Raw genomic sequence first — 27009 nt, 5'->3', positions numbered from 1 at the left:
CAGGAAATGCCAGCTGTGGGTGCAAAGAAGCTGCCACCGGATGGTAGAAGCTGTGGATTCTGCAAGAACGAAGAGAGGACTAGTAACTTCCCCTTTGGAGGATGGATGTCCCACGTCGTGAAGAAGCCTGCAGAGGTGTTTCCGTGCAGAAAGACCGCAAACAAGCCTTGCTAGCTGCAAGGGTCGCGGTTAGGGTTTTTGGATGCTGCTGTGGCCCAGGAGGGACCAGGATGTCGCCAATTGCGTGAGGAGACAGAGGGGGCGCCCAGCAAGACAAGGAGCCCACTCAGAAGCAAGCAGCACCCGCAGAAGTGCCGGAACAGGCACTACGAAGAAGAGTGAACCAAAGCTCACCCGAAGTCACAAAAGGTCCCACGACGCCGGAAGACAACTCAGGAGGTTGTGCACTGCAGGTTAGAGTGTCCGGGACCCAGGCTTGGCTGTGCACAAAGGAAATCCTGGAAGAGTGCACAGGAGCCGGAGCAGCTGCAAATCATGCGGTACCCAGCAATGCAGTCTAGCGTGGGGAGGCAAGGACTTACCTCCACCAAACTTGGACTGAAGAGTCACTGGACTTTGGGAGTCACTTGGACAGAGTTGCTGAGTTCCAGGGACCACGCTCGTGCTGAGAGGGGACCCAGAGGACCGGTGATGCAGTCTTTTGGTGCCTGCGGTTGCAGGGGGAGGATTCCGTCGTCCCACGGGAGATTTCTTCGGAGCTTCTAGTGCAGAGAGGAGGCAGACTACCCCCACAGCATGCAACACCAGGAAAACAGTTGAGAAGGCCGCAGGATCAGCGATACAAGGTTGCAGTAGTCGTCTTTGCTACTTTGTTGCAGTTTTGCAGGCGTCCAGAGCAGTCAGTGGTCGATTCCTTGGCAGAAGGTGAAGAGAGAGATGCAGAGGAACTCTAATGAGCTCTTGCATTTGTTATCTAAAGAATTCCCCAAAGCAGAGACCCTAAATAGACAGAAAAGGAGGTTTGGCTACTTAGGAAGGAGGATAGGCTAGCAACACAGGTAAGAGCCTATCAGAAGGAGTCTCTGACGTCACCTGCTGGCACTGGCCACTCAGAGCAGTCCAGTGTGCCAGCAGCACCTCTGTTTCCAAGATGGCAGAGGTCTGGAGCACACTGGAGGAGCTCTGGGCACCTCCCAGGGGAGGTGCAGGTCAGGGGAGTGGTCACTCCCCTTTCCTTTGTCCAGTTTCGCTCCAGAGCAGGGCTGGGGGATCCCTGAACCGGTGTAGACTGGCTTATGCAGAGATGGGCACCATCTGTGCCCATCAAAGCATTTCCAGAGGCTGGGGGAGGCTACTCCTCCCCAGCCCTGACACCTTTTTCCAAAGGGAGATGGTGTACCACCCTCTCTCTGAGGAAGTCCTTTGTTCTGCCTTCCTGGGCCAAGCCTGGCTGGACCCCAGGAGGGCAGAAACCTGTCTGAGAGGTTGGCAGCAGCTGCAGTGAAACCCCGGGTCTGTTCTAGAGACTCGGGGGATCATGGAATTGTCTCCCCAATGCCAGAATGGCATTGGGGTGACAATTCCATGATCTTAGACATGTTACATGGCCATGTTCGGAGTTACCATTGTGACGCTATAAATAGGTAGTGACCTATGTATAGTGCACGCATGTAATGGTGTCCCCGCACTCACAAAGTCCGGGGAGTTTGCCCTGAACAATGTGGGGGCACCTTGGCTAGTGCCAGGGTGCCCACACACTAAGTAACTTAGCACCCAACCTTTACCAGGTAAAGGTTAGACATATAGGTGACTTATAAGTTACTTAAGTGCAGTGGTAAATGGCTGTGAAATAACGTGGAAGTTATTTCACTCAGGCTGCAGTGGCAGGCCTGTGTAAGAATTGTCCGTGCTCCCTGTGGGTGGCAAAAGAAATGCTGCAGCCCATAGGGATCTCCTGGAACCCCAATACCCTGGGTACCTCAGTACCATATACTAGGGAATTATAAGGGTGTTCAAGTATGCCAATGTGAATTAGTGAAATTGGTCACTAGTCTCTTAGTAACAATTTGTAAAGAGAGAGCATAACCACTGAGGTTCTGGTTAGCAGAGCCTCAGTGAGACAGTTAGGCATCACACAGGGAACACATACATATAGGCCACAAACTTATGAGCACTGGGGTCCTGGCTAGCAGGGTCCCAGTGAGACAGTGAAAACACCCTGACATGCACTCACAAACAGGCCAAAAGTGGGGGTAACAAGGCTAGAAAGAGGCTACTTTCTCACAGTTGGTTTTTCACGGGGCCTGGGGGCTGCTGGTGCAGTGCTTCTTCCAGATGTCAGGTTCTTTGTTACTGGGCAGTTGCGGTCAGGGGGGTCCTCTGGATTCCCTCTGGAGTCGTCGTCGTGGGGGCGCAGGGAGGTCGGCTCAGGGTGGACACGTCGTTCGTGTCGCCTGGGGGTCCTTTCTGCGGTGTTGGTTTCTCTGGGCACCGGCTGGGGGTGTCCGGTGCAGAGTGGTGGGAACTTAAGCTTCTGGAGTGAGGAGGGAGTCCTTCAGAAGGTTGTTTCTTCGGTCCTTCTTTGGACAGGGCTGCTGTCCAGGGGAGTTTTTGATCCTCTGGGATGCAGGCAGTCCTATGGAGGTTTTTCAGAGGTCGCTGGACCTGCAGGGTGCATCGTGTTTCTTCTGCAGGTTCTTTGAAGCAGGAGACCGGCCCGTAGAGTTGGGGCTAAGTCAGTTGTCTCCTTTCCTTCTCTGCTGGCGTTTCCGCTAAGCAGTCCTTCTTGTGAGGTCATCAGGAATCTGAAGTCCTGGGTTCAGGATCACCCCTAAATACTGAATTTAGGGGTGTGTGTTAGGGTCAGGGGGCAGTAGCCAATGGCTACTGTCCTTGAGGGTGGCCACACCCTCCTTGTGCTCTCTCCCTTTGGGGAGAAGAGCACATCCCTTTCCCTACTGGGCTAAATCTTCCAAAGCAAGATGGAGGATTTTCCAAGGAGAGGGTCACTTCAGCTCTTGTCACCTTAGGGGTGGACCTGGCTGAGGGGGTGGTGACTCCTTGTTTTTCTCATTATCTCCCCGGACTTGCTGCCAAAAGTGGGGCCTGTGTCTGGGGGGTGGGCATCTCCACTAGCAGGAGTGCCCAGGGGCATTGTAACATGAAGGTTGAGCCTTTGAGGCTCCCTGCTAGGTGTTATAGTTCCTGCAGGGGTGGAAGTGCGAACCACCTCCACCCAGTTCAGGCTTTGTTTCTGGCCCCAGAGAGCACAAAGGCTCTCACCCCAGGGGGTCATAAACTCATCTCAGTGGCAGGCTGGCACAGACCAGTCAGTCCTGCTCTGAAGGATTGGGTAAAATACAGGGGGTATCTCTAAGATGCTCTCTGTGCATTGTTTAATAAATCCAGCACTGGCATCACTGTGGGTTTGTTTTTCTGAGAAGTTTGATACCAAACTTCCCAGTATTCAGTGTAGCCAGTGTGGAACTGTGGAGTTCGTGTTAGACAAACTCCCAGTCCATATACTCTGTATGGCCACACTGTACTTACAATTTCTAAGAATGAACTTACACTGTAGTGCCATATTGCTCATGCAGCTACGCCCTCATCTGTGGTATAGTGCACCCTGCCTTAGGGCTGTAAGACCTGCTAGAGGGGTGACTACCTATGACACAGGCAGCGTTTTGTGTGCATGGCACCATGAGGGGATGCCATGTTGACTTTGCCTTTTTCTCCCCACCAACGCACACAATCTGCAGTGTGCATGTGCTGAGTGAGAGGTCCCCAGGGTGGCATAATACCTGCTGCAGCCCTTGGAGACCTTCCGTGGCCACAGGCTCCTTGGTTCCATGGGTACCTTTTACAAGGGACTTGACTGTGTGCCAGGGTTGTGCCAGTTGTGGAAACAATGGTACATTTTTAGTGAAAGAACACCGGTGCTGGGGCCTGGTTAGCAGGGTTCCAGCACACTTCAGTCAAGTCAGCATCAACTTAAGGCAAAAAGTGGAGAGGTAACTGCAACAAGGAGCCATTTTCCTACAGTCCAGTACTCCTCGGGCTGCTGAGCGTGGGTGCAAGGGCCACCCTTGGTTCTCCTCTTCTGGGTCTGGGGCAGACAGTCACAGATGTGTCCTAGGGAGTCAGGTTTTTGCCTCCTGGTCACTCACGGTGGCAGTGGTGGTCTGCAGAAACAGTCTACAGACACCATAGTGAAGTCCACAGTGGGTGAGCACAGGGTGGGCTTCTCTTCTGGAGGACTTGGGGACCATGCTGACACAGTTAACCTACTTCATCACAGACTAGGCGGCTCGGGTGCAGTGGTGATGTTGAGTTTTTGGCAGTCCCGGTCCTCCTAGTTCTTTCTTGGGGCCTCAAGATGCAGGGGAGCACCTCCTCTACTCCAAGGGAATTACTTGTGGCAATTGGCGAAGTGCTGCCAGCTTTCCCCGTTTCTTGGAGGCGTCAAGACAGGTCAGTTGTTCGTTGAAAGTCGGGTGCAGCTGGCAGACCAGTAGGGTTGATGCCAAGTCAGCCGTGCTCCTCGGTTTTCATGTCCAGCAGTCTTCTTGTCCATACCTTCTTTTTGGGTCCAGTGAAGATCTGTGGCCAATGGGCTACTTCACCTTGGGGTCATTACACCCTCTCAATGGCTACTTCTGTGGGGATCACCCTAACCAGAGTTCCTAACTTCCACCCCACGCAAGATGGCAGAATTTCTAAGGTGGTATCCACTTGAGGCTGACCACTCTAGGGTCGTTCCCACTCTGGAAGTGTGACACGGCTCCGGCATAGCTTATTTCCCTCCTATCCAGGTGCCAGAATGAGCCCTGTGGCGGGGGGGGGGGGGGGGGGGGGGGGGGAGGGGGGGGTTGGCATCTTCCTCTGAGGAAGGCCAGATCAGCATACCAAAGGCAGTGAGAGTCTTTGAAGCTCCTACTGTTGAATGCATTGAATCCTCCAGGAGGTAAGATTCTAGTCTGTTGGTGGTAGGCTGGCCAGAAACAGCCAGTTAGCTCACCAGCAGTTGGTAGGTTTTTCAGGGGGCACCTCTAGGGTGCACTCTGGGTGCATGTATTAATAAAGCTATCACTGAAATTAGTGATGGTTTATTAATACGATTCGTTTGATACCAAACATCCTTATCCTCAGTGAATCCATTATGTAGCTGGGGAACACGTAGTGACCAGTGTCCAGCACAAGTATTTAAAACTGCTTCCCTGTACACTTAGTATGTCTATGAATCAACAGACATAGTAGGGCGTTGTTGCTCATGCATATATGCCCTCACTTGTAATATAATACACCCCGCCTTAGGGCTGAATGCCTGCTGTGGGGGTGACTTACAGATATTACAAGCAGTGTTTTTGGGGACATGGTACACAGGCTGTGGCCATGTGGAGTTTGCAATTTTGGGAGCACCTTGTCACGTAGTCTTCCATGGCAGTCAGGATAAGGTTGTTGCTGGGTCCCACAGAGTGGCACAAGTTGTACTGCAGCTCTGAGGGGCCCTGTTAAGTACCCATGCTGTAGATACCAGGGGGTACCATTTACTAGGGACTTACGGGGCTGAAGGGCCTGGTCACTTGGGGATCAAGTGACCAGGTGCCTTCTTTCAGGGAAGGATTACTGGCACTGGTTACCTGATTAGCAGGAACCCAGTGCCCTTCAGTCGAAGTTGCATCTAAAAACCAGGCAAAAAGTAGGGTATTACTGCAATGGGAGCTCAGCGCCCTAAAGTGCAGTTTCAGAGTTCTTCGATGTTAACCTATGGAAGGAACCCCATTAAGCAAACAAGCACTTTACAGCATCTCAGGGGACCGATCTTGTAGACTTAAGTTGAGTACTGGGCAAGGGTCAGGACCACACAAACAGGTCACTCCGGGAAGCACTGGGGTGGCTGCCTGCAGAGGTGCAGTTCAGCGTTGAGTGCCCAATGTATTTCAATAGGGATTGGTCCCCGTGGATTTAGGCTGCAGGCTGTGGCGGGGAGGGGTGGGGCGGGGCGGTTTGGGGACAACCAACAGGTAAATTTCAAAGGGGGACGCAGGTGCAGCTTTGGTCCTCTTCACCAGAACCGACAGATGCAGGTGTGTCCTTTGCCGTCTGGTTGGTTCCTTATCCAGCAGCACTCTCATTTGGGGAGTCCTGTGGTCTGAGGCTGCAGGCGTCGTCATGAAATCCAGGAGGGGTGAAACCACGGTGGACTGGTTTCTCTCACCACAGAAGCTGCGAGAGAGGGGGACTGCGTGCAGAGGTTGTAGGTGACTTCAGGGAATCCAGGAGGGGTGAAACCATGATGGACTGGCACTCTGGACAGCAGGGGTGAGGGGGTGCAATAGGTGCTGGAGGTTTTCCTGTTTTCTCACCACAAGGTTGCAGGAGAGGGGGGCCTGCATGCAGAGGCTGCAGGCATATTGGCGTCGAGACATCTGGGGAACTGGGCTGGCACTGTTGGTTGGCCTCACTTCGGATCATGGTAGTCGGGAGTCCGTCTTTGTAGAAGGCAGGCAGTCCTCCTGGGTTTCTTGGAAGATCAGATGCATGGTGAGTCGTCTTTTAGGCAGTCTGTCGAGGTCAGCAGGCAAGCCGGGAGTTGGTTCTAAGTCAGCTGCTGTTTCTTTTCCTCCTCTGCAGGGTTGACGCTTCTTTGCCCTTTGCTTCATAGGTTGTCAGGATCTGAGGTCTAGGGTCAGTGTTGCCACCTAAATAGTCAATTTTAGGGGGCGTTACAGAGTTTCAGGTGGTAACCAATGGGCTGCCCACCTTTAGGCTGACTACACCCTTTCTTTCGTTGGGAAGTGGGCATTACTCTAACCCTAGTGGCCTAATCCCTTCCAAGCAAGATACGGAAATTTAAAAAGTAGTGTCCACTTCAGCTCGTCCACCTTGGGGATCGGATGGGCATGAAGTGCGCCACCTAATCTGCCAAATTTTCCTACCTCTGCTCCTGCAAAAAGTTGGGGTCAGGACCATCTGGAAAGACCTGGGTCACATTGCAAAGGCGGCTAGGCCTTTGAAGACGTACACCCTGGAATATCCATCCTGCCTTTGTGAGGTGCTAACACCTGCAGGAAACTAGGATCCTTTTGACAGTTAATGCCCACTTTTTTGCCTGATGCCAGTGTATTTTGACTGTACTGTACTGGGATCCTTTTAACCAGGACTCCAGTTTGAGTTCTCTTCCCTAAATTTGGTTGGTCAACAACTTTTGCACCCCCCAATTGGCATACTTTTGTACCCCTGTAAGTTCCTAGTGTATGATACTTGGGTACCCCGGGCATTGGTACACCAGGGGTTCCCCATGTGCCGCAGCATGTATAGTGCCACTCATGGGGAATCCTAACTTCTTAACTTTGGGGTTTTAGTGCTTCCCCAGTCTTAAGGGTCCTTGAGTGGTAGTCTTGGTTAGTAATGACTTTCATCTTCCATTCTTTTTTAGTGTCTGGTTTGGCCCCCTCATAGGGGCCCATGTTATTTTATGCTTTTAGTTACCTGTTTCTAAGGATATTTTTGAGTGTATATGTCTCCGGTTAAGAGATAATACGTTATTGTAGTGCCTGTGTTTTAATAAATAGTACATCATTTTACAAACACTGGTGTGCTTCTTTCTTGTGTGTACATCACTTACTAATCTATGTGGTATTTGCAATTACTTTCCACCCTCCTTGTTAAGCCTTACCTGTTCTCCACAGCTACCCTTTGAGAGGTCTGGTTATCTCGATCCCCTTATACTATCACTAAGGATTGCATCCACTCTGTACAGGGAGCCTCACCTATAGATGTACAACATATACTGAGGCAGCCTCCTACATTGGTGGCATAGTCTTACATTGCTTTAGCGCTTGATCAAATTTTTGTATTGTTATGTGTCTACCATAGCCCCTTCTCCAATCTCTTAACTTTAGAAAACTTGGTTATTTGTAGGTAAACATACACTACACTAGCACTGTGTCTTCAGTTGATGGAGCTGACCAGACTCAGGACTTTAAGTACAGTGGTGTTAAGTTCCAGGAATTTAGGGGCTTATGTAGAGCTAGGAAACTAAAGACAGGTAGTCACCCTACTAAACCTCATCTCCTAGAGATGCTCACTCGGTTTGACCTCCAGATCCCTGTAGGGCTGGAAGAGGTGGGAGACCAAGGTGGGAGGGATGACCCTCCAGAGTTGGAGAAGGAAGTTCCTAGTACTTCAGGCTCTTTCTTGCTCTGAACATGTCCAAGACGGCTTGTAAGAGGTGCTTGAAGATAACCCTGGGCATGTAGGGGGACGTACTGATAGGACAGTTGGGGGGGGGCACAGGTAGGTTCACTTTTTCGCCCCGTGGGATAGTACAAAAGGGCACATTTAACAACATCACTAAGTGCCATCTGTAGGAGGCTGGCCTGGTTTGTAGTGGGTACCCAAGGTACTTACACCATATACCAGGTCCAGTTATCCCTTATTAGTGAAATGTAGGCAATGCTGAGAAGCCAGGCTCTCTAGGGGTTGCTGTAGCTCAGCAGCCAAGTCCTATCTAGGAGACCTGAAAAGCTTATGCAGTACCAGTGTAGTCACACAGTACTCACACACATGAAAGACAATACTAAGTGTTACAAAAATAAATGTACTTTATTTTGGCGACACAAGTGCCAAAAATACCATATAGACTATACTACCTTAGGAAGTAAGTAATACACATTATATACACTAGTATGCAAATCAGGTGTAAAAACAGTTAGTGCAAATAGTAAAAATCCTAATAGTTAGAAAGGAGCCTAGGGGGAACACAAACCATATACTAAAAGTGGAATGCGAGTTTGGGTTTCCCACCTAGGCAACTGTAGTGTGTAGAGGGGCGCTGGGAGTATTAGAAAACACCAAAGGTAAGTAATAGAACCCACCCCAGAGCGTATTAAAGCAGGAGTAAATCAAAGTAACTTTCCTAGAACACACAAGAACATGAGAAAGATTATGCAAGAACCGGAAGAGACTGCAAGACACCAACAGTGGATTCCTGGACCTGAAGACCTGTGGAAGAAGGGGACCAAGTCCAAGAAGCACAGCAGAGTCCGGGGACACCTAGATGAAGGTGCAAAAGAAGAACCCACAGGTGAAGAACAGTCAGTACTAGACCCAAGAAGATTGATACGGGTACCTTGTTGGTGCAGATGATGTCCTACGCTGAATGGAAGATTGCAGTTTTGTTTGCGTCGCTGGATGCCACCATCAAGCCATGGCACATGCAAAGCTTGCGGTTAGTGGAAAATAGCACTGCCTGGGACCTGCTGGACTCTACTGGGGAGCTCTCAGCAACTCAGAGTGCCCAGAGAAGACCAGGCATCGTGCACAGGAGTCCTACAGCATGGGGAGAAAAAAGGAGGCCCTTGCATGCTGCTGGAGAACCACTCAGGAAGCTGTCAATCGCAGGATAGAGTGCTAGGGGCCGGAGCTGCAGGGTTCACGAAGAACTTTGTGGAAGGATGCCAACAAGCCTTGGCAACTGCAAAACACGAGGTGCACTGGGGTACTATCTTGCATGGGGAGGCAAGCTCTTACATCCACCAAAGTTGGACAGTAGGATGTCAAGACACTCTGGACCACTTCAGTCTACCACCTGTGATGCAGGATCCAAACAGCTCATCAGGAGAGGGGATCCACGCAGCCGGCTCTCGATGCAAAGAGGTGTCTGCTGAAGCAGGGGAGTGACACCTTCACTCCAAGGGGGATTCCTTTGCTCTTCTAGTGCAGGCTGAAGACAGACAGGCTGTCCTCTGAGGATGCACGACGGGAAACAGTTGCAGTTGCTGGCAGGAGCTGAAGATACAATGTTGCAGAAGTTGTCTTTGCTTCTTTGTAGAGTCCCTGGCGGGTCCAGATGCAGTTTCTTCGGTTAGAAGGTGAAGTAAAGGATGCAGAGGATTCCTGCTGGAGTCTTGCAATCAGAATCTGAAGAACCACCCAAGAGAGACCCTAAATAGCCCTGAAAGGGTGATTAGTCAGCTAATCAGGTAAGCACCTATCAGGGGACGGCTCTCCAGTCACCTGCTGGCCACTCAGATGCTCCCAGGGTTCCCTGCCAACTTGGAATTTAAAATGGCAAAACCCAGGGACCCTTTGGAGGAGCTCTGACCACCACCCATGGGGTGGTGATGGACAGGGGAGTGGTCACTCCCATTTCCTTTGTCCAGTTTTGCACCTTAGCAGGGGCAGGGGGGTCTCTGAACCGGTATAGACTGGATTATGCAAGGAATGCACCAAAGGTGCCCTTCAAAGCATTTCCAGTGGCTTGGGGAGGCTACCCCTCCCAAGCCAGTAACACCTATTTCCAAAGGAAGAGGGTGTAACAACCCTCTCCCAAAGGAAATCATTTGTACTTCCTTCCTGGGCTTGCGCTGCTTGAGCAACATGAGGGCAGAATCCTGTCTGTAAGGTGGCAGCAGCTGGGCTGCCTGGAAAATCTTAGGCTGTAGTGGCAATGCTGGGGGTCCTCTAAGGAGCCCCTAGAGTGCATGGAATCATACAACCAATGCTTGCAAAAGCCTTGGGGTACGATTCCAACATGTTTGATAGCAAATATGTATATATATATATATATAGCCTATGTTTGGAGTTACCAGTATGTAGCTGGACATAGGGGGTGACCTATGTCGGTACACATGTAAAATGGTGTCCCTGCACACTCAAAGTCCTGCAAAATGGTCCTGGAGGGCTTGGGGCCACCTCTGCTAGTGCAGGGGGGCCCTTGCACAAGGTTCTCTGCCCCATGCCCTCAGGGCTGGAGGGCCTGCTATAGGGGTGACTTTTAAGTGACGCGGTGCAGTGTAAATGGCAGTGGAAGGGTGCATACATCTTTTTTACGCAGGCTGCAATGGTAGTCTTGCAGAAGCCTTTCGCATGGGCTCCCTATGGGTGGCAAAAGAAATGCTGCAGCCCATAGGGATCCCCATGGAACCCCAATGCCCCTTGTACCCTTGGTACTATATACTAGGGACGTATAAGGGGGCACCAGTATGCAAATGTTATGTGAAATACTGGGTTACCAGTATGCAACAACAAAATGTAGAGGAGAGAGCATAATCACTGGGGTCCTGGTTAGCAGGATCCCAGTGAACACAATCAAGTACACTGACATCAGGCAGAAAAGGAGGTATCCATGAGAAAGAGTGTACTTTCCTACACCATCTCATGGCAGTGGTTAATTTCAGGCTGGGGAGGGGTGGAGGGTTTACTGGCCCAAACAAAACATATCTTCATCCATTCCTGTAATGTTTTATGGACAATGATTTGGAGACTTCATCGTGGGCTAAAGTAAAGTTGCAGGTCCATGCAGCAATGCATGGGTATGCAGCCCTGAGAGTGTTTGTGGCAACTACAGCACAGGTCAAGAAGCAGGCAAAACCAGGAGCACTGGAGCCTGGAACAGTGTCCCAGGCAGCTCCTAAGAAGAGAGGTAGGGAAGGGTAAGATGTTACCCTCCAAGATGTTATGTGAAGATCAGTCTCCTCAGGGAGATGATCTTGGCCCTTGTGAGTGAACTGCCCCAGAGGAGCGTTGGCTTGACACTGCAGAACATTTGGGGGCAGAGGGACCCTCCAGGGAGGAATTGAGTCTGGAGCGGAAATCCTTTCCCAGACAAGCTGCTGCAGAAGAGGCAGGGGATGTCCGTAGATCCCATAGGATTTACTAGGAAATGGTCTCCTTTACTCGTGTTTCTAGAAGACCTCTAGCCTGGTGCTACAAGGGGGTTGGTCATTCCTCAGAAGTTGAGGGAGTTTGTGTTGACCCTGGGACTTGACATATCCCTTGCAGGACATCTTGGGGTAAGTAGGACTTGGTACAGACTAGTTACACACTTTGACTGGCCTCATATGTCTGAAGACACCAAGTTTTGTCGCTCCTGCCAAGCCAATGGCAAAGCAGGTGGCACTACAAAGGTCCCCTTAATCCTACTACCAGTGGTTGGGTTCGCTTTGAGAGGGAAGCGATTGGCATTGTTGGTCCCTTAGAACCTCCTACAGCCTCTGGAACAGATTTATACTGGTGGTGGTGGGCCATGCCACCATGTACCTAGCAGCTATTCCCCCTTAGGACCACTACAGCTCCTGCAGTGCCAAGGCCATCTTAGGTATCTTTTCCAGGGTGAGGCTTTCTAAGAAGGTGGTGTCAGAAGTACAAACTTCATGTCTGATTACCTGAAAGCAATGTGGCGTAATTTATAAATTCACCACCCCCTGCCATCCACCTGGGAATGGGTTAATTGAAAAATTCAGGATAACCCTCAAAGGTATGATTATTGGTCTCTGAAAAACTCAGGAAGAGATGGGATGGCCTACTACCTTACCTTTTATTTACCTACAGAGAGGTTCTGCAAAAGGGAGTGGACTACAGTCCAGTTGAGCTTTTGTTTGGACACCCAATTAGTGGTCCTCTTTGTCTTGTGAAGGAAGGATGAGAGCGGCCTATCAACCAGCCCCCCAAAAAAAAAAAAAACACGACATTGTGGACTGTGTACTAGGTCTACATTCCCGTATGGCTGAGTACGTGAAAAAGGCCAACAAAAACCTTGAGGCCAGCCAAGAACTGCAAAAGCTATGACCAAAAGCCATTTCTGACTGCCTATTGGCCAGGGCAGAAGGTGAAAGTTTTGGAGCCTTGGGCCCCAAGAGCACTCCAAGACAAGTAGAGTGGCCCCCAGACAATTGTTGAAAAGAAGGGTAAGATCACCTTCCTGGTGGACCTGGATACTCCAATAAGCCCCCATAGGGTACTTCATGTGAATCCCCTAAACCCTTACTTTGACAGGGCTGAAAGGAGCTTACTCATAGCCACTGATGAGGGACAAGAGAAAGAGAGTGGACCTCTCCCTGATCTCCTCACACAACCCTGATGATAGTTCAGTGGATAGAGTAGTATTTGCCTTTAGTCTCACTGAACAACAAACTGATTACAGACAAGTGATAAGTCAGTTCCAGAACTCTTTTCTCTGACACCCTGTCAGACTACCTGGTGTGCCCATGATGTGGACACAGGTGACAGTCTGCCTTTTAAGAGTAAAGTCTACAGGCAATCTGACCATGTTAGAGATTGCATCACTTGAAGTCTCTGCACGCAGGCCCCCTCTCCTGCAGCCTTGTGGTAAGAGAAAATCCAACTCCTTCAGCAACCACTGCACTGCACCCATTGCTCTTGACTCCACCTGCGGTGGGTCACTGGTGTCAGTGACATCCTTTGAGCTTGAGTCTACCCTGGATCCCCCCCAAACCCCCCCAAAAAAAATCCCCAGCCACTTCTGCTACCTCAACATTCAGGATACCTTGAGTGCTCCTGGGCAAAGAAACCTGACAACTAAGTACGACCCTACATCCATTGCCCCTGGCCCTGGAGGAAAGGATGAAAGATGGACCTATGTCACCTAGCACCCCAAGTCTAGGGGTGTGTGTTGTCCCCGACTAGCTTCCTAGCCAGAGCCTACAGCCTGTCTTCATGAGGACCAAACTCCCATAGGAAACCATTGGGCACCCAATGACTTACTGTGCCCCTGCACTTGGCTACCCCAGTGCTGCCTAGAGTGACCTGCTGGTGTGGCTCTGATCAGTGTCCAGTACTGACCTTAGCTCCCTGAGAATGGCCTTGTAAGTTATTGTTAACCCGGTGTTTGCCGAACATAGTTTTCCTCCATAAGTTAACATTGAAGAACTCTGAGGATTACACTGTCTTGAGTTTTGAAAGTGAAAAGCATTTATACTTGAAAAAGTGCTTTCCTGATTATGAAGTTGTTGGGTTTGAAACATACATAGTTTTTTTTTCTAATTTGGTTTCAGATTTATTCTTTGAGTGAGTCTCCTTTATTGCCTCTGAGTACATCAAATGCTTAGCAGTACCCTATAATAAGCCTAGCTACACGCCCACACTACTACAATGTAGAATGAGTCCTACCTACTTTTGCCTCTGCAAACTGATTGGGGATCCACTGGACTCTATGCACATGTACTTTTTAGTGCACCGTACAGAGAGCCAGCTTCCTACACAAGGATGAAGTGGTTCTTCGTAACAATCCAATTTTTTTTTTTATTTTATTTTTTTACTAAAAGTGGTATCTCAGTTTCATCCTAATCAAACAATTGAATTGCCCCTTTTATTCCCCAACCTGATTCTGTTGCTCAAAGAACCCTCAACAAAGATGGTAAGAGCGCTTATGTTCTATATTGATAAGATTAAAGCCTTTAGGATTTCGAAATAACCTTTTATTGCATTTTCTCCACCACACAAAGGCAACCCTGTAACTAAATCTACTATATGCAATGTCAAATGTATCATAACTTGCTACGCAAGGGCCAGCAGTTAGTATTTGTATTGTTTCATTTATGTGGCAATGTGAAATTATCTTGGGTAAGAACTATGGATCTGTATTCATGGCAATTCTGTCTTTGTGAACTTGTAAATATGAATTGTGAAGTGTTTGTATTCGTCACCCTGCAAAGAGATGTTATGGCCTCCAGGAATGCTGTCTTTAGCATGAGCATCTTTAATGTAGCTTTGTGTAAAGGCTCAAGGGGCGTGTATTCTTTAATTGAGTCAAAAGGAAAATGTTATTTATCCAGTAAGCATTTGTTTGTGGCATGTAGTGCTGTAGTTTCACATGCTCAGCATACTTATGCCATCTAGTGTTTTATCTGGAAGGTTGCAAGTTGTTTTTCTTCGAAAAGTCTTGTCACGAGGTACTCTTGCTGGTAATGCACATGGGCATCGACTCCATCAGATTGTTTTCCTGCAGGTGGTTTATCAATGGAGTGTAGTGTAAGATCCATGGAGGTGGGCTTCTTTGAAACTCCTGCCTTGGAATACAGGTCATACTGTGGGGAGGAAGGGGTAACACCCTAGCCCAGACAGGCCTTTGTTTCTGACCTTTCGAGTGCACAGACTCTCCAACTGCGAGGTCAGATTCTCCACTGTTGGTGGCAAGCTGGTCAAGACCAGTCCGGAAACACACTAGTAGTTAGTAGTTAGTAGGTTTTCAGGGGGCACCTCTAAGGTACCCTAAGGTTCCCTCTGGGTGCATGTATTGGAAAATCCAACACTGGCATCAGTGAGGTTTCACAAATACGAGATCTTTGATAATAAACATCCTTATCTTCAGTGAAGTCATCATGTATATGAGAAACACGTAGTGACTAGTATCCAGCACGTGTATTTAAAATGGCTTCCTTGATCACTTACTATGTCTATGAATCAACTAAGACATAGCAGGGCCATATCTGCTTGTGCATATGTGCCCTCACATGTAATATAATACACTCTGCCTTACGGTTTGTAGGAAAGCGCACTCTGTATATACTAAATAAAAATGAGATATAGTGTGCACAGAGTCCAGGGATTCCCCAAGAGGTTTGACAGAGGCATTAATAGATAATACTAATGGTCTATGTGGTAGTGTGGTCGAGTAGTTAGGCTTATCAGAGGGTAGTTGTAGGAGGCTGGCCTGGCTTGTAGTGGGTACCAAGGGGTACTTACACTCTGTACCAGGTCCAGTTATCCCTTATTAGTGTAGAAGAGGTGTTTCTAGCAGCTTAGGCTGGTAGAAGGTAGCTATAGCTGAGCAGCTTAGGCTGAACTAGGAGACATGCAAAGCTCCTACTATACCACTGGTGTCATATGCACAATATCATAAGAAAACACAATACACAGATACACTAAAAATAAAGGTACTTTATTTTTATGACAATATGCCAAAAGTATCTTCGTGAGTACCCTCAGTATGAGGATAGCAAATATACACAAGATATATGTACACAATACCAAAAATATGCAGTAATAGCAAAAGGAAGTAATGCAAGCTATGTATAGTCACAATAGATTGCAATAGGAGCACATAGGTATAGGGGCAACACAAACCATATACTCCAAAAGTGGAATGCGAATCACGAATGGACCCCAAACCTATGTGAGCTTGTAGAGGGTCGCTGGGACTGTAAGAAAGCAGTGAGGGTTAGAAAAATAGCCCACCCCAAGACCCTGAAAAGTAGGTTTAAAGTGCACCTATATTCCCCAGCGAGCACTTAAGTCGTGATAGGGGAATTCTGCAGGAAAGACCAACACCAGCAATGCAACAAAGGTGGTTTTCCGGACGAGAGTACCTGTGGAACAAGGGGACCAAGTCCAAGAGTCACAACAAAGTCGAGATTGGGCAGATGCCCAGGAAATGCCAGCTGAGGATGCAAAGAAGATGCCACCGGATGGTAGAAGCTGTGGATTCTGCAAGAACGAAGAGGGCTAGAAACTTCCCCTTTGGAGGATGGATGTCCCACGTCGTGAAGAAGCTTGCAGAAAGACCGCAAACAAGCCTTGCTAGCTGCAAGGGTCGCGGTTTGGGTTTTTGGATGCTGCTGTGGCCCAGGAGGCACCAGGATGTCGGCAATTGCAGGAGGAGACAGAGGGGGCGCCCAGCAAGACAGGGAGCCCTCACAGAAGCAGGCAGCACCCGCAGAAGTTCCGAAACAGGCACTACGAAGAGGAGTGAACCGGAGCTCACCCGAAGTCACAAAAGGAGATCCCACGACGCCGGAGGACAACTCAGGAGGTTGTGCACTGCAGGTTAGAGTGTCGGGGTCCCAGGCTTGGCTGTGCACAAAGGAAATCCTGGAAGAGTGCGCAGGAGCCGGAGCAGCTGCAAATCACGCGGTACCCAGCAATGCACTCTAGTGTGGGGAAGCAAGGACTTACCCCCACCAAACTTGGACTGAAGTCACTGGACTGTGGGAGTCACTTGGACAGAGTTGCTGAGTTCCAGGGACCACGCTCGTCGTGCTGAGAGGGGACCCAGAGGACCGGTGATGCAGTTCTTTTGGTGCCTGTGGTTGCAGGGGGAGGATTCCGTCGTCCCACGGGAGATTTCTTCGGAGCTTCTAGTGCAGAGAGGAGGCACACTACTCCCACAGCATGCACCACCAGGAAAACAGTTGAGAAGGCGGCAGGATCAGCGATACAAGGTTGCAGTAGTCGTCTTTGCTACTTTGTTGCGGTTTTGCAGGCGTCCTGAGCAGTCAGCGGTTGATTCCTTGGCAGAAGGTGAAGAGAGAGATGTAGAGGAACTCTGAGCTCTTGCATTCGTTATCTAAAGAATTCCCCAAAGCAGAGACCCTAAATAGCCAGAAAAGGAGGTTTGGCTACCTAGGAAGGAGGATAGGCTAGCAACAGAGGTAAGAGCCTATCAGGAGGAGTCTGACGTCACCTGCTGGCACTGGCCACTCGGAGCAGTCCAGTGTGCCAGCAGCACCTCTGTTTCCAAGATAGCAGAGGTCTGGAGCACACTAAAGGAGCTCTGGGCACCTCCCCCGGGAGGTGCAGGTCGGGGGAGTGGTCACTCCCCTTTCCTTTGTCCAGTTTCGCGCCACAGCAGGGCTGGGGGATCCCTGAACCGGTGTAGACTGGCTTATGCAGAGGTGGGCACCATCTTTGCCCATCAAAGCATTTCCAGAGGCTGGGGGAGGCTACTCCTCCCCATCCGTGACACCTTTTTCCAAAGGGAGAGGGTGTAACACCCTCTCTCTGAGGAAGTCCTTTGTTCTGCCTTCCTGGGCCAAGCCTGGCTGGACCCCAGGAGGGCAGAAACCTGTCTGATGGGTTGGCAGCAGCTGCAGTGAAACCCCGGGAAAGGCAGTTTGGCAGTACCCGGGTCTGTGCTAGAGACTCGGGGGATCATGGAATTGTCTCCCCAATGCCAGAATGGCATTGGGGTGACAATTCCATGATCTTAGACATGTTACATGGCCATGTTCAGAGTTACCATTGTGACGCTATACATAGGTAGTGACCTACGTATAGTGCACACATGTAATGGTGTCCCCGCACTCACAAAGTCCGGGGAATTTGCCCTGAACGATGTGGGGGCACCTTGGCTAGTGCCAGGGTGCCCACACACTAAGTAACTTAGCACCCAACCTTTACCAGGTAAAGGTTAGACATATAGGTGACTTATAAGTTACTTAAGTGCAGTGGTAAATGGCTGTGAAATAACGTGGACGTTATTTCACTCAGGCTGCAGTGGCAGGCCTGTGTAAGAATTGTCAGAGCTCCCTATTGGTGGCAAAAGAAATGCTGCAGCCCATCGGGATCTCCTGGAACCCCAATACCCTGGGTACCTCAGTACCATATACTAGGGAATTATAAGGGTGGTCCAGTATGCCAGTGTGAATTGGTGAAATTGGTCACTAGCCTGTTAGTGACAATTTAGAAAGTAAAGAGAGCATAACCACTGAGGTTCTGATTAGCAGAGCCTCAGTGAGACAGTTAGTCATCACACAGGGAACACATACAGGGCACACTTATGAGCACTGGGGCCCTGGCTGGCAGGGTCCCAGTGACACATACCCCCATATTTCACTGTATATATGTTGTTTTAGTGTAACATGCCAGGCAAGATGGTACTTTCCTACAGTAGTGTTAAGCATTTGTTGTACACACAGAAGCAATAAATAAAAACGCACGCTCAATGACTTAACTCCAGGCCAATAGGTTTTTATATAGAAAAATATTATTTTGTTAATTTATTTTTAGAACCACAAGATTCATTTAACAGGTAAGTACATTAAATGAAAGGTACTTTACACAGTAATACTTGGAACTTTGAATGGAATCAGTATTGTACAGTTTTCTTTAAAATGTCAAAAAGCTATTTTAAAAACAGACACTGCAATTTTCAACAGTTCCTGGGGAAGGTAAGTAAAGTACAGTTTCTGAGGTAAGTACCACACTTACGGGTTCAGTCTCCGGGGCATAGGTAGCCCACCATTGGGGGTTCAAGGTAACCCCAAACACCCAGCAATGCAGGGCTGGTCAGGAACAGAGGTCAAACAGGAGCCAAAATAACGTGGGCTCCTATTGAGACAGCAGTTCCAGTCTGCTTGCAGGTAAGTTCCTGCGTTGACGGAGGGCAGACCTGGGGGTTCAGAGGAGTACTGGAGGGGCCGCAAGTAGGCACAAAAACCACACCCTCAGCAGCACAAGGGCAGCCGGATGCAGTGTGCAAACAGGATGTCTGGTTTTCAATAGAACTTTGTGGAGGAACCCGGGGGTCACTTAGGCGCTGCAGGCAGGGCACAGGAGGGCCTCTCTGGCAAGCCACCGACTGGGCAGTGGTGAAGACCGCACGCTGGTCGTTTCTGCACTGGTGGTCGGTTTCTCTCTGACCTGGGAGCTGCGGGTGCAGTCCATCTCTTGGCGTCATATCTTTGTCCCGGGCAGGCACGGTCAAGGGGGGTCCTCAGGATTACCCTCTGCAGGCGTCTGTAGGGGTGCAGAGAGGTCAGCCCATGGTGGACATGTCGTCGGAGTCGCCTGTGGGTCTTCTCTGGATAGTTGATTTCTCTGGACACGGCTGGGGGTGTTGGGTGCAGATTAGTTGGACTCACGCTTCTGGAGTGAGGTGAGTCCCTTTAAAGTTGTTTTCTTGGTCTTCTTTTTGGACAGGTCTGCTGTCCAGAGGATTTTCTTGGTCCTCTGTGATGCAGGCAGTCTCCTGGAGTATTTTCAGGGGTCGCTGGTCCTGCAGGACACGTTGCTTTTTTTCTTGCTGCTTTTTGAAGCCATAGACGGGCCAGTAGGGCTGGGGCCAAGTCAGTTGTTGTCTCCTTATCTTCTCTGCGGGGTTTTCAGCTCAGCAGTCCTTTTTTGACGTAGTCAGGAATCTAAAGAACTGGGTTCAGGGTCAACCCTAAATACTACATTTAGGGGTGTGTTAGGGTCAGAGGGCAGTAGCCAATGGCTACTGTCCCCAAGGATGGCCACACCCTCCTTGTGCCTACTCCCTCTGGGGCAGGGGGCACATCCCTATCCCGATGATTGGTTCTACTCCTCCAAAGCAAGATGGAGGATTTGTCAAGGAGGGGGTCATTTCAGCTCTGGTCACCTTAGGGGTGGACCTTGCTGGAGAGACAACTCCTTGATTCTCTCATTATTCCTCTGGACTTGGTGCCAAAAGAGGGGGCTCGTCTGGGGGAGGGGCGGGCATCCCCACTAGCTGGAGAGCCCTGGGGCACTGTAACACCAGGTTCGAGCATTTGAGGGTCACCGCCAGGTGTTAGTTCCGGCAGTGGGGGGTGTGAAGAACCTCCACCCAGGACAGGCTTTGTTTCTGACCACAGAGTGCACAAAGGCACTCACCTCAAGTGGCAAACTTGTCTGGAAGTAGCAGGCTGGAACATACCGGTCAGCCATGCACTAGCAGATCCACTAACATACAGGGGGCCCTCTGTGTGCATTTTTCAATAAATCCCACACTTGCATCAGTGTAGGTTTATTGTGCTGAGAAGTTTGTTACCAAACTTCTCCGTATTCAGTGCAGCCATTATGGTGCTGTGGAGTTCGTAATGACAGACTCCCAGACCATATATTCAGTATGGCTACCCTGCACTTACAATGTCTAAGAATTGGCTTACACTGTAGGGGCATAGTGCTCATGCAGCTATGCCCTCACCTGTGGTATACTGCACCCTTCCTTAGGACTGTAAGGCCTGCTGGAGGGGTGACTTACCTATGCCACAGGCAGTGGTTTGTGGGCATGGCACTCTGAGGGGAGTGCCGTGTCGACTTTGTCTTGTCTCCCCACTAGCACACAAGCTGCAAAGCAGTGTGCATGGACTGAGTGAGGGGTCCCTGAGGGTGGCATAATACATGCTGCAGCCCCTTAGAGACCTTCCCTGGCCACAGGGTCCTTGGTACCAGGGGTTCCTTTCATAAGGGACTTAACTGTGTGCCAGAGCTGTGCCAATTGTGGAAACAAAGGTAGTTTTAGGGAAAGAACACTGGTGCTGGGGCCTGGTTAGCAGGGTCCCAGCACACTTCCAATCAAAGTTGGCATCAGCACTAGGCAAAAAGTGGGGGGTGACCATGCCAACAGTGGCATTTTCCTTCAGGGTTATAAGGACTGCTAGAGGGGTGACTTACAAATATTATATGCAGTGTTAAAGAACATAGCACACAGGCTGTGCGTCATCTCCTTTCACGTTTGCCTATCACCAAAACATGCAGCCTGCCTTGTTCTCATTATGGGGTTCCTTAGGGTAGCACAATTTGTTGTGCAGCTTCTCAGTACCCCAGGCACTAGGGACTTACAGTGGTTGCTAAAGGTTTTGCCAATGCACAACTGCAGTTTTGGGGAAAGAGATCTGACACTGGGGACTTGGTTAGCTGGGACCCAGTGCATTTTCCACTCGAAATGACATCAAATACCAGGCAAAAAGCAGGAGCTAACCTCCTACGGCCAGTCATAAATTGCTTTTAAATCTAGTTGAGTAGTCCTGCTGTATTTTGTAAGGTACTTGACTACTATGGTTTCAGTCTCTATGCTCTGAAATGTACCTCTGCTGCATCTAAAGCAGCAACCATTCAGCAAAATTCTCTTTCATCATAGCGCTTAATAGGGACTTCAGTAGTACAAGTCTGTATTTGACACTGGCAGAAGCTTACCTCATCATGGTAGACTTAACAGTTTTCCTTAAAGTATACAGTCGGCACCTTGATCATGGTTAGTTGTAAGGTATTAGTACTGCTCACATATTAATCCTCTGTGGCGGAGGAAAATGACTAGAAAATCTGAATGAAAAAGACAAATCAATTAACCTGTTTGCAGTTGTGCATTTCCAAGCTACACAGTTCTTCCTTTTGTCTTATATCCATCCTACCTCTATATCGGTCTAAATGTGGAGTAAAGTTTAACAGTCTTGACTGTTGTGATAAATATGTATGGCGAGATTCTGAGAGTTTTGCATCTGTTAAAATAGTAAGTGCCTGCTAATTGGGTAATCATTTTAAAAAGTTTTGTTGCCACTCCGACTTCTGTCATTTATCATTATTCCTGCTGCTCCTCTATGAAGTCGGTAGTTTTGAGGACAGTGGAAACGAGGTGGAATATGAAGCTCAATATATCAAATTGTTTCAAAACCTAGTTTCTTTAGCCCTTTTAACAATTAATTGATTTCCATTTTAGGTCTGACGGAGGAAGACGATATGGTTTCATGGGCCATTTGACAAGAATAGCTAACTGCATTGTCCACAGCTCTGAAAAGGGGCCAAACAATATACTAGTGCAACATCTTGTCAAAGGTGCGTTTGATATAACCTGCAAATTGTTAATCTATTGATTACTCATTTTATTTATAGAAACTGAAAAATTAATCGCTGTAGTTTATAACATCTGATGATATTTACGATTTTAATAATTTTCACCTTCTTCCAGGTAGGGTGCCTCCTGGCTTGTTCTTTTATGTTATTTCTCTGTCAATTTAGCTGTGCCCTTTATGTATACCCATTGAGGAGCTGTACTTAACCTGAAGCTCTATGTACCTGGATACACTTCTTCCTTGATTTTTGTACAGGGGTCCATACGTTTAATGGTGATTGTACTTAAATGTTTTTCGGTTGAGCATAACAGCGCGTAAGCGCTGCCTTTCCAACAGGTGATCTATTTGGGCTTTTATCCACGCCCACCTCATGCCCATCACTATCGCTCGTTCATGGGCTTGCCCGTCAAAAAACCTTTATCATTGGTAAATGCTTTGTTTGTCCCTACTTTGGGGTGGTTTGGTTACTGCCTTGGACGTCGACCCTGTTACATGGCTGTTAGGAAATGCCTCCTTGGCATGGTTACCCCCTAACGTTTTGCCTTTGCTGATGCTAAGTTAGGATGTGAAAGTGTGCTGGGACCCTGCTAACCAGGCCCAGCACCAGTGTTCTTTCCCTAAACTGTACCTTTTTCTCAACAATTGGCACAACCCTGGCACTCGGGTAAGTCCCTTGTAATTGGTACCCCTGGTACCAAGGGTCCTGATGGCAGGGAAGGTCTCTAAGGGCTGCAGCATGCCTTATGCCACCCTAGGGACACCTCACTCAGCACATGCACACTGCTTTACAGCTTGTGTGTGCTGGTGGGGAGAAAAAGATTAAGTCCACATGGCACTCCCCTCAGAGTGCCATGCCAACCGCACACTACCTGTGGCATAGGTAAGTCACCCCTCTAGCAGGCCTTACAGCCCTAAGGCAGGGTGCACTATACCACAGGTGAGGGCATATGTGCATGAGCATTATGCTCCTACAGTGTGTAAGCAAAACCTTATACATTGTAAGTGCAGGGTAGCCATAAGAGTATATGGTCTGGGAGTCTGTCAAACACGAACTCCACAGCACAATAAATGCACACTGATGCCAGTGTGCAATTTATTGTAACATACACCCAGAGGGCATCTTAGAGATGCCCCCTGAATACCTACCCGACTTCTAGTGTATGCTGACCAGTTTCTGCCAGCCTGCCACACACCAGAAATGTTGCTGGCCACATGTGGAGAGTGCCTTTGTCACTCTGCGGCCAGGAACAAAGCCTGTACTGGGTGGAGGTGCTTCTCACCTCCCTCTGCAGGAACTGTAACACCTGGCGGTGAGCCTCAAAGGCTCACTCCTTTTGTTAGAACGCCCCAGGGCATCCCAGCTAGTGGAGATGCCCGCTCCTCCGGCCACTGCCCCCACTTTTGACGGCAAGGCTGGAGGAGATAATGAGAGAAACAAGGAGTCACCCACCAGTCAGGACAGCCCCTAAGGTGTCCTGAGCTGAGGTGACCCCTGCCTTGAGAAATCCTCCATCTTGAGTTTGGAGGATTCCTCCAATAGGATTAGGGACGTGCCCCCCTCCCCACTGGTAGGAGGCACAAAGAGGGTGTAGCCACCCTCAAGGACAGTAGCCATTGGCTACTGCCCTCCCAGACCCAAACACACCCCTAAATTCAGTATTTAGGGGCTCCCCAGATCCCAGGAAATTAGATTAATGCAACCTGAAGAAACAAGGACTGCTGACCTACAAGCCTGCAAAGAAGGAGGAAGACAACAGCTGCTTTAGCCCCAGCCCTACCGGCCTGTCTCCAACTTCGAAAACCTGCTCCAGTGACGCATCCGACAGGGACCTGTGACCTCTGAAGCCTCAGAGGACTGCCCTGCACTAAAGGACCAAGAAACTCCTGTGAACAGCGGCCCTGCTCAAAACCAGCTACTTCTTTGCAATAAAGAAGCAACTTTCAAAGACTGCACGTTTCTCGCCGGAAGCGTGAGACTTAACACTCTGCACCCGACGCCCCTGGCTCGAGATCCAGAGAACAAACACCACAGGGAGGACTCCCCGGCGACTGCGAGCACGTGAGTAACCAGAGACAACCCCCCCTGATCCCCCACAGAGACGCATGCAGAGAGAATCCAGAGGTTCGTTCCCCCTGACCGCGACTGCCTGTAACAAGGGACCCGATGCCTGGAACCAGCACTGCACCCGCAGCCCCCAGGACCTGAAGGAACCAAACTTCAATGCAAGTGTGACCCCCAGATGACCCTCTGTCTAGCCCAGGTGGTGGCTGTCCCGAGAAGCCCCCCCCCGTGCCTGCCTGCACCGCTAGAGTGACCCCGGGTCCCTCCATTGTTTCCTATCTAAAACTCAAAGCCTGCTTTGCACACTGCACCCAGCCACCCCTGTGCCGCTGAGCGTGTATTTTCTGTGCCTACTTGTGTCCCTGCCGGTGCCCTACAAAACCCCCTGGTCTGCCCTCCGAAGTCACGGGTACTTACCTGCTGGCAGACTGGAACCGGGGCACCCCTATTTCCATTGAAGCCTATGTGTTTTGTGCACCACTTTGACCTCTGCACCTGACCGGCCCTGAGCTGCTGGTGTGTTAACTTTGGGGTTGCCTTGAACCTCCAACGGTGGGCTACCTTGGACCCAACTTTGAACCCTGTAAGTGCTTTACTTACCTGTGAACCTAACAAATACCTACCTCCCCGCAGGATCTGTTGATTTTTGCACTGTGCGTTTTTAAAATAGCTTATTGCCATTTTGTGCCAAAACTGTACATGCTATTGTGATGATTCAAAGTTCCTAAGATACCTGAGTGAAATACCTTTCATTTAAAGTATTGTTTGTAAATTTTGAACCTGGGGTTCTTAAAATAAACCAAGAAAATATATTTTTCTATATAAAAACCTATTGGCCTGGAATGGTCTTTCAGTGTGTGTTCCTCATTTATTGCCTGTGTGTACAACAAATGCTTAACACTACCCTCTGATAAGCCTACTGCTCGACCACACTACCACAAAATAGAGCATTAGAATTCTCTTTTTGCCCCTATCTTACCTCTAAGGGGAACCCTTGGACTCTGTGCATATTATTTCTTACTTTGAAATAGTACATACAGAGCCAACTTCCTATATATATATATGTTCGATGGCATGTGTAGCTGCAGATACACATGCTTTGCACATCCCGCCATCTAGTGTTGGGCTTGGAGTGTTACAAGTTGTTTTTCTTCGAAGAAGTCTTTCGAGTCACGAGATCGAGGGACTCCTCCCCTTTCGGCTCCATTGCGCATGGGTGTCGACTCCATCTTAGATTGTTTTTTTTCCGCCATCGGGTTCGGATGTGTTCCTTTTCGCTCCGGGTTTCGGTTCAGAAAGTTAGTTAGAATCTCAGAAAATTAGACAGTATTGTTTGTGTTCGGTATCGGGTTAGTTACTACAGATCGACACCGACTTTTGAAGAGCTCCGGTGGCCCTTCGGGGTTTTTTCGATCCCCCGTCGGAGCCTGGTCGGCCCGGCCACGTGTCTCTTCAAGGCTGATGGAACGGACCCCATTCCGCTTCTGCCCAAAATGTCACAACAAGGATCCGTATACAGATCAGCACCTGGTCTGTAACTTGTGTTTGTCTCCAGAACACAAAGAAGATACTTGTGAAGCCTGTCGAGCGTTGCGGTCGAGGAAGACATTAAGAGACCGAAGAGCGAGAAGACTGCAAATGGCGTCAGCTCTGACAGGACAAAGGCATTTGGAGGAGGAGGAGGAAGAGGAAAACTTCTCCATCCAGGAGTCGGATTCGGACGATCTCGATCCAGAAGAAACGCCTAAAACCGTGAGTAAGACGTCAAAACATAAAACTCACGAGAAGACCACAAAAGCCCAGGGGACGCCACCGCAAACAGGCCATGGCTTAACCCGTAAAATAGGTGACCGATCATCGGCACCGAAAAAGGGCGCGCTTGTGTCGAAGTCATCCGACTCCGGTCGAGATACCGGCACACAGCAATCTCGAGCCCGAGACAACGGCTCTGAACAAGTTCGGCACCGAGACAGCGGCTCCGAAATGGGTCGGCACCGAGAGACCACCACGCCGAAAATAAAGAAAGTGGCGTTGGAGCCGAAAAAGGCTACCAAAAAGGTTTCCATTCCAAAACATCCAGCCTCGGAACCGAAATCAGGTTCCTACACAGAGGAACAGGGATTTTCCTCCCAAATGCAAGGACATAAGTTCGGGCAAGAACTAGTATCAATGGAGCCAGACTACACTCAAAGGAGGCTCCACATTCAAAAGGACACAGGGAAGATAAGCACTCTTCACCCAATTAAAATGAAAAGAAGACTTACCTTTCAAGAAAAGGACAAGCAGCCACAGGCAAAGGTGGCAAGACAGACAACTCCGCCACCATCTCCACCACCATCAATGCACACATCACCGGTAGTCACTCCACCACTGATGCAATCCCCAACACATACTGCAAGGAGTCAGGACGATCCAGATGCATGGGACCTTTATGATGCACCAGTATCGGATACCAGCCCAGACTGTTACCCAGCGAGACCGTCCCCACCTGAGGACAGTACATCCTACACGCAGGTGGTCTCAAGGGCAGCGGCTTTTCATAATGTCACCTTGCATGCAGAACCGATTGAGGATTACTTTTTGTTTAATACACTATCCTCCACTCATAGCCAATACCAGAGCTTACCTATGCTACCTGGAATGCTAAAACACTCCAAACAAGTGTTTCAGGAGCCTGTGAAGGGCAGGGCCATAACTCCAAGGGTGGAGAAAAAGTACAAGCCACCGCCTACAGACCCTGTGTATATCACGCAGCAATTAACACCAGACTCTGTGGTAGTATGGGCAGCTCGCAAGAGAGCAAACTCTCACACCTCAGGAGATACACCACCTCCAGACAAGGAGAGTCGCAAATTTGACGCTGCAGGGAAAAGGTTTGCAGCACAAGCAGCA

The 27009-nt window shown here is 49.3% G+C and overlaps 1 protein-coding gene across 6 annotated transcripts in view; it reads left to right on the top strand.

Moving 5' to 3' along the window:
• Positions 1-27009, top strand: part of PPP6R3 (protein phosphatase 6 regulatory subunit 3) — a 1278047-nt gene that overhangs the window by 620376 nt on the left and 630662 nt on the right. For all 6 annotated transcript variants that reach the window (XM_069223039.1, XM_069223035.1, XM_069223038.1 and 3 more), the window contains one exon: positions 21923-22038. In XM_069223039.1, coding sequence (XP_069079140.1) covers positions 21923-22038 — 116 coding nt within the window. The remainder of the gene's footprint in view (positions 1-21922; positions 22039-27009) is intronic.

This window comes from Pleurodeles waltl, chromosome 3_1, assembly GCF_031143425.1.
Source record: "Pleurodeles waltl isolate 20211129_DDA chromosome 3_1, aPleWal1.hap1.20221129, whole genome shotgun sequence".
NCBI lineage: Eukaryota > Metazoa > Chordata > Amphibia > Caudata > Salamandridae > Pleurodeles > Pleurodeles waltl.
Note: the sequence above shows the minus strand (reverse complement) of the source record. Positions and strands in the feature narration are given on the sequence as shown.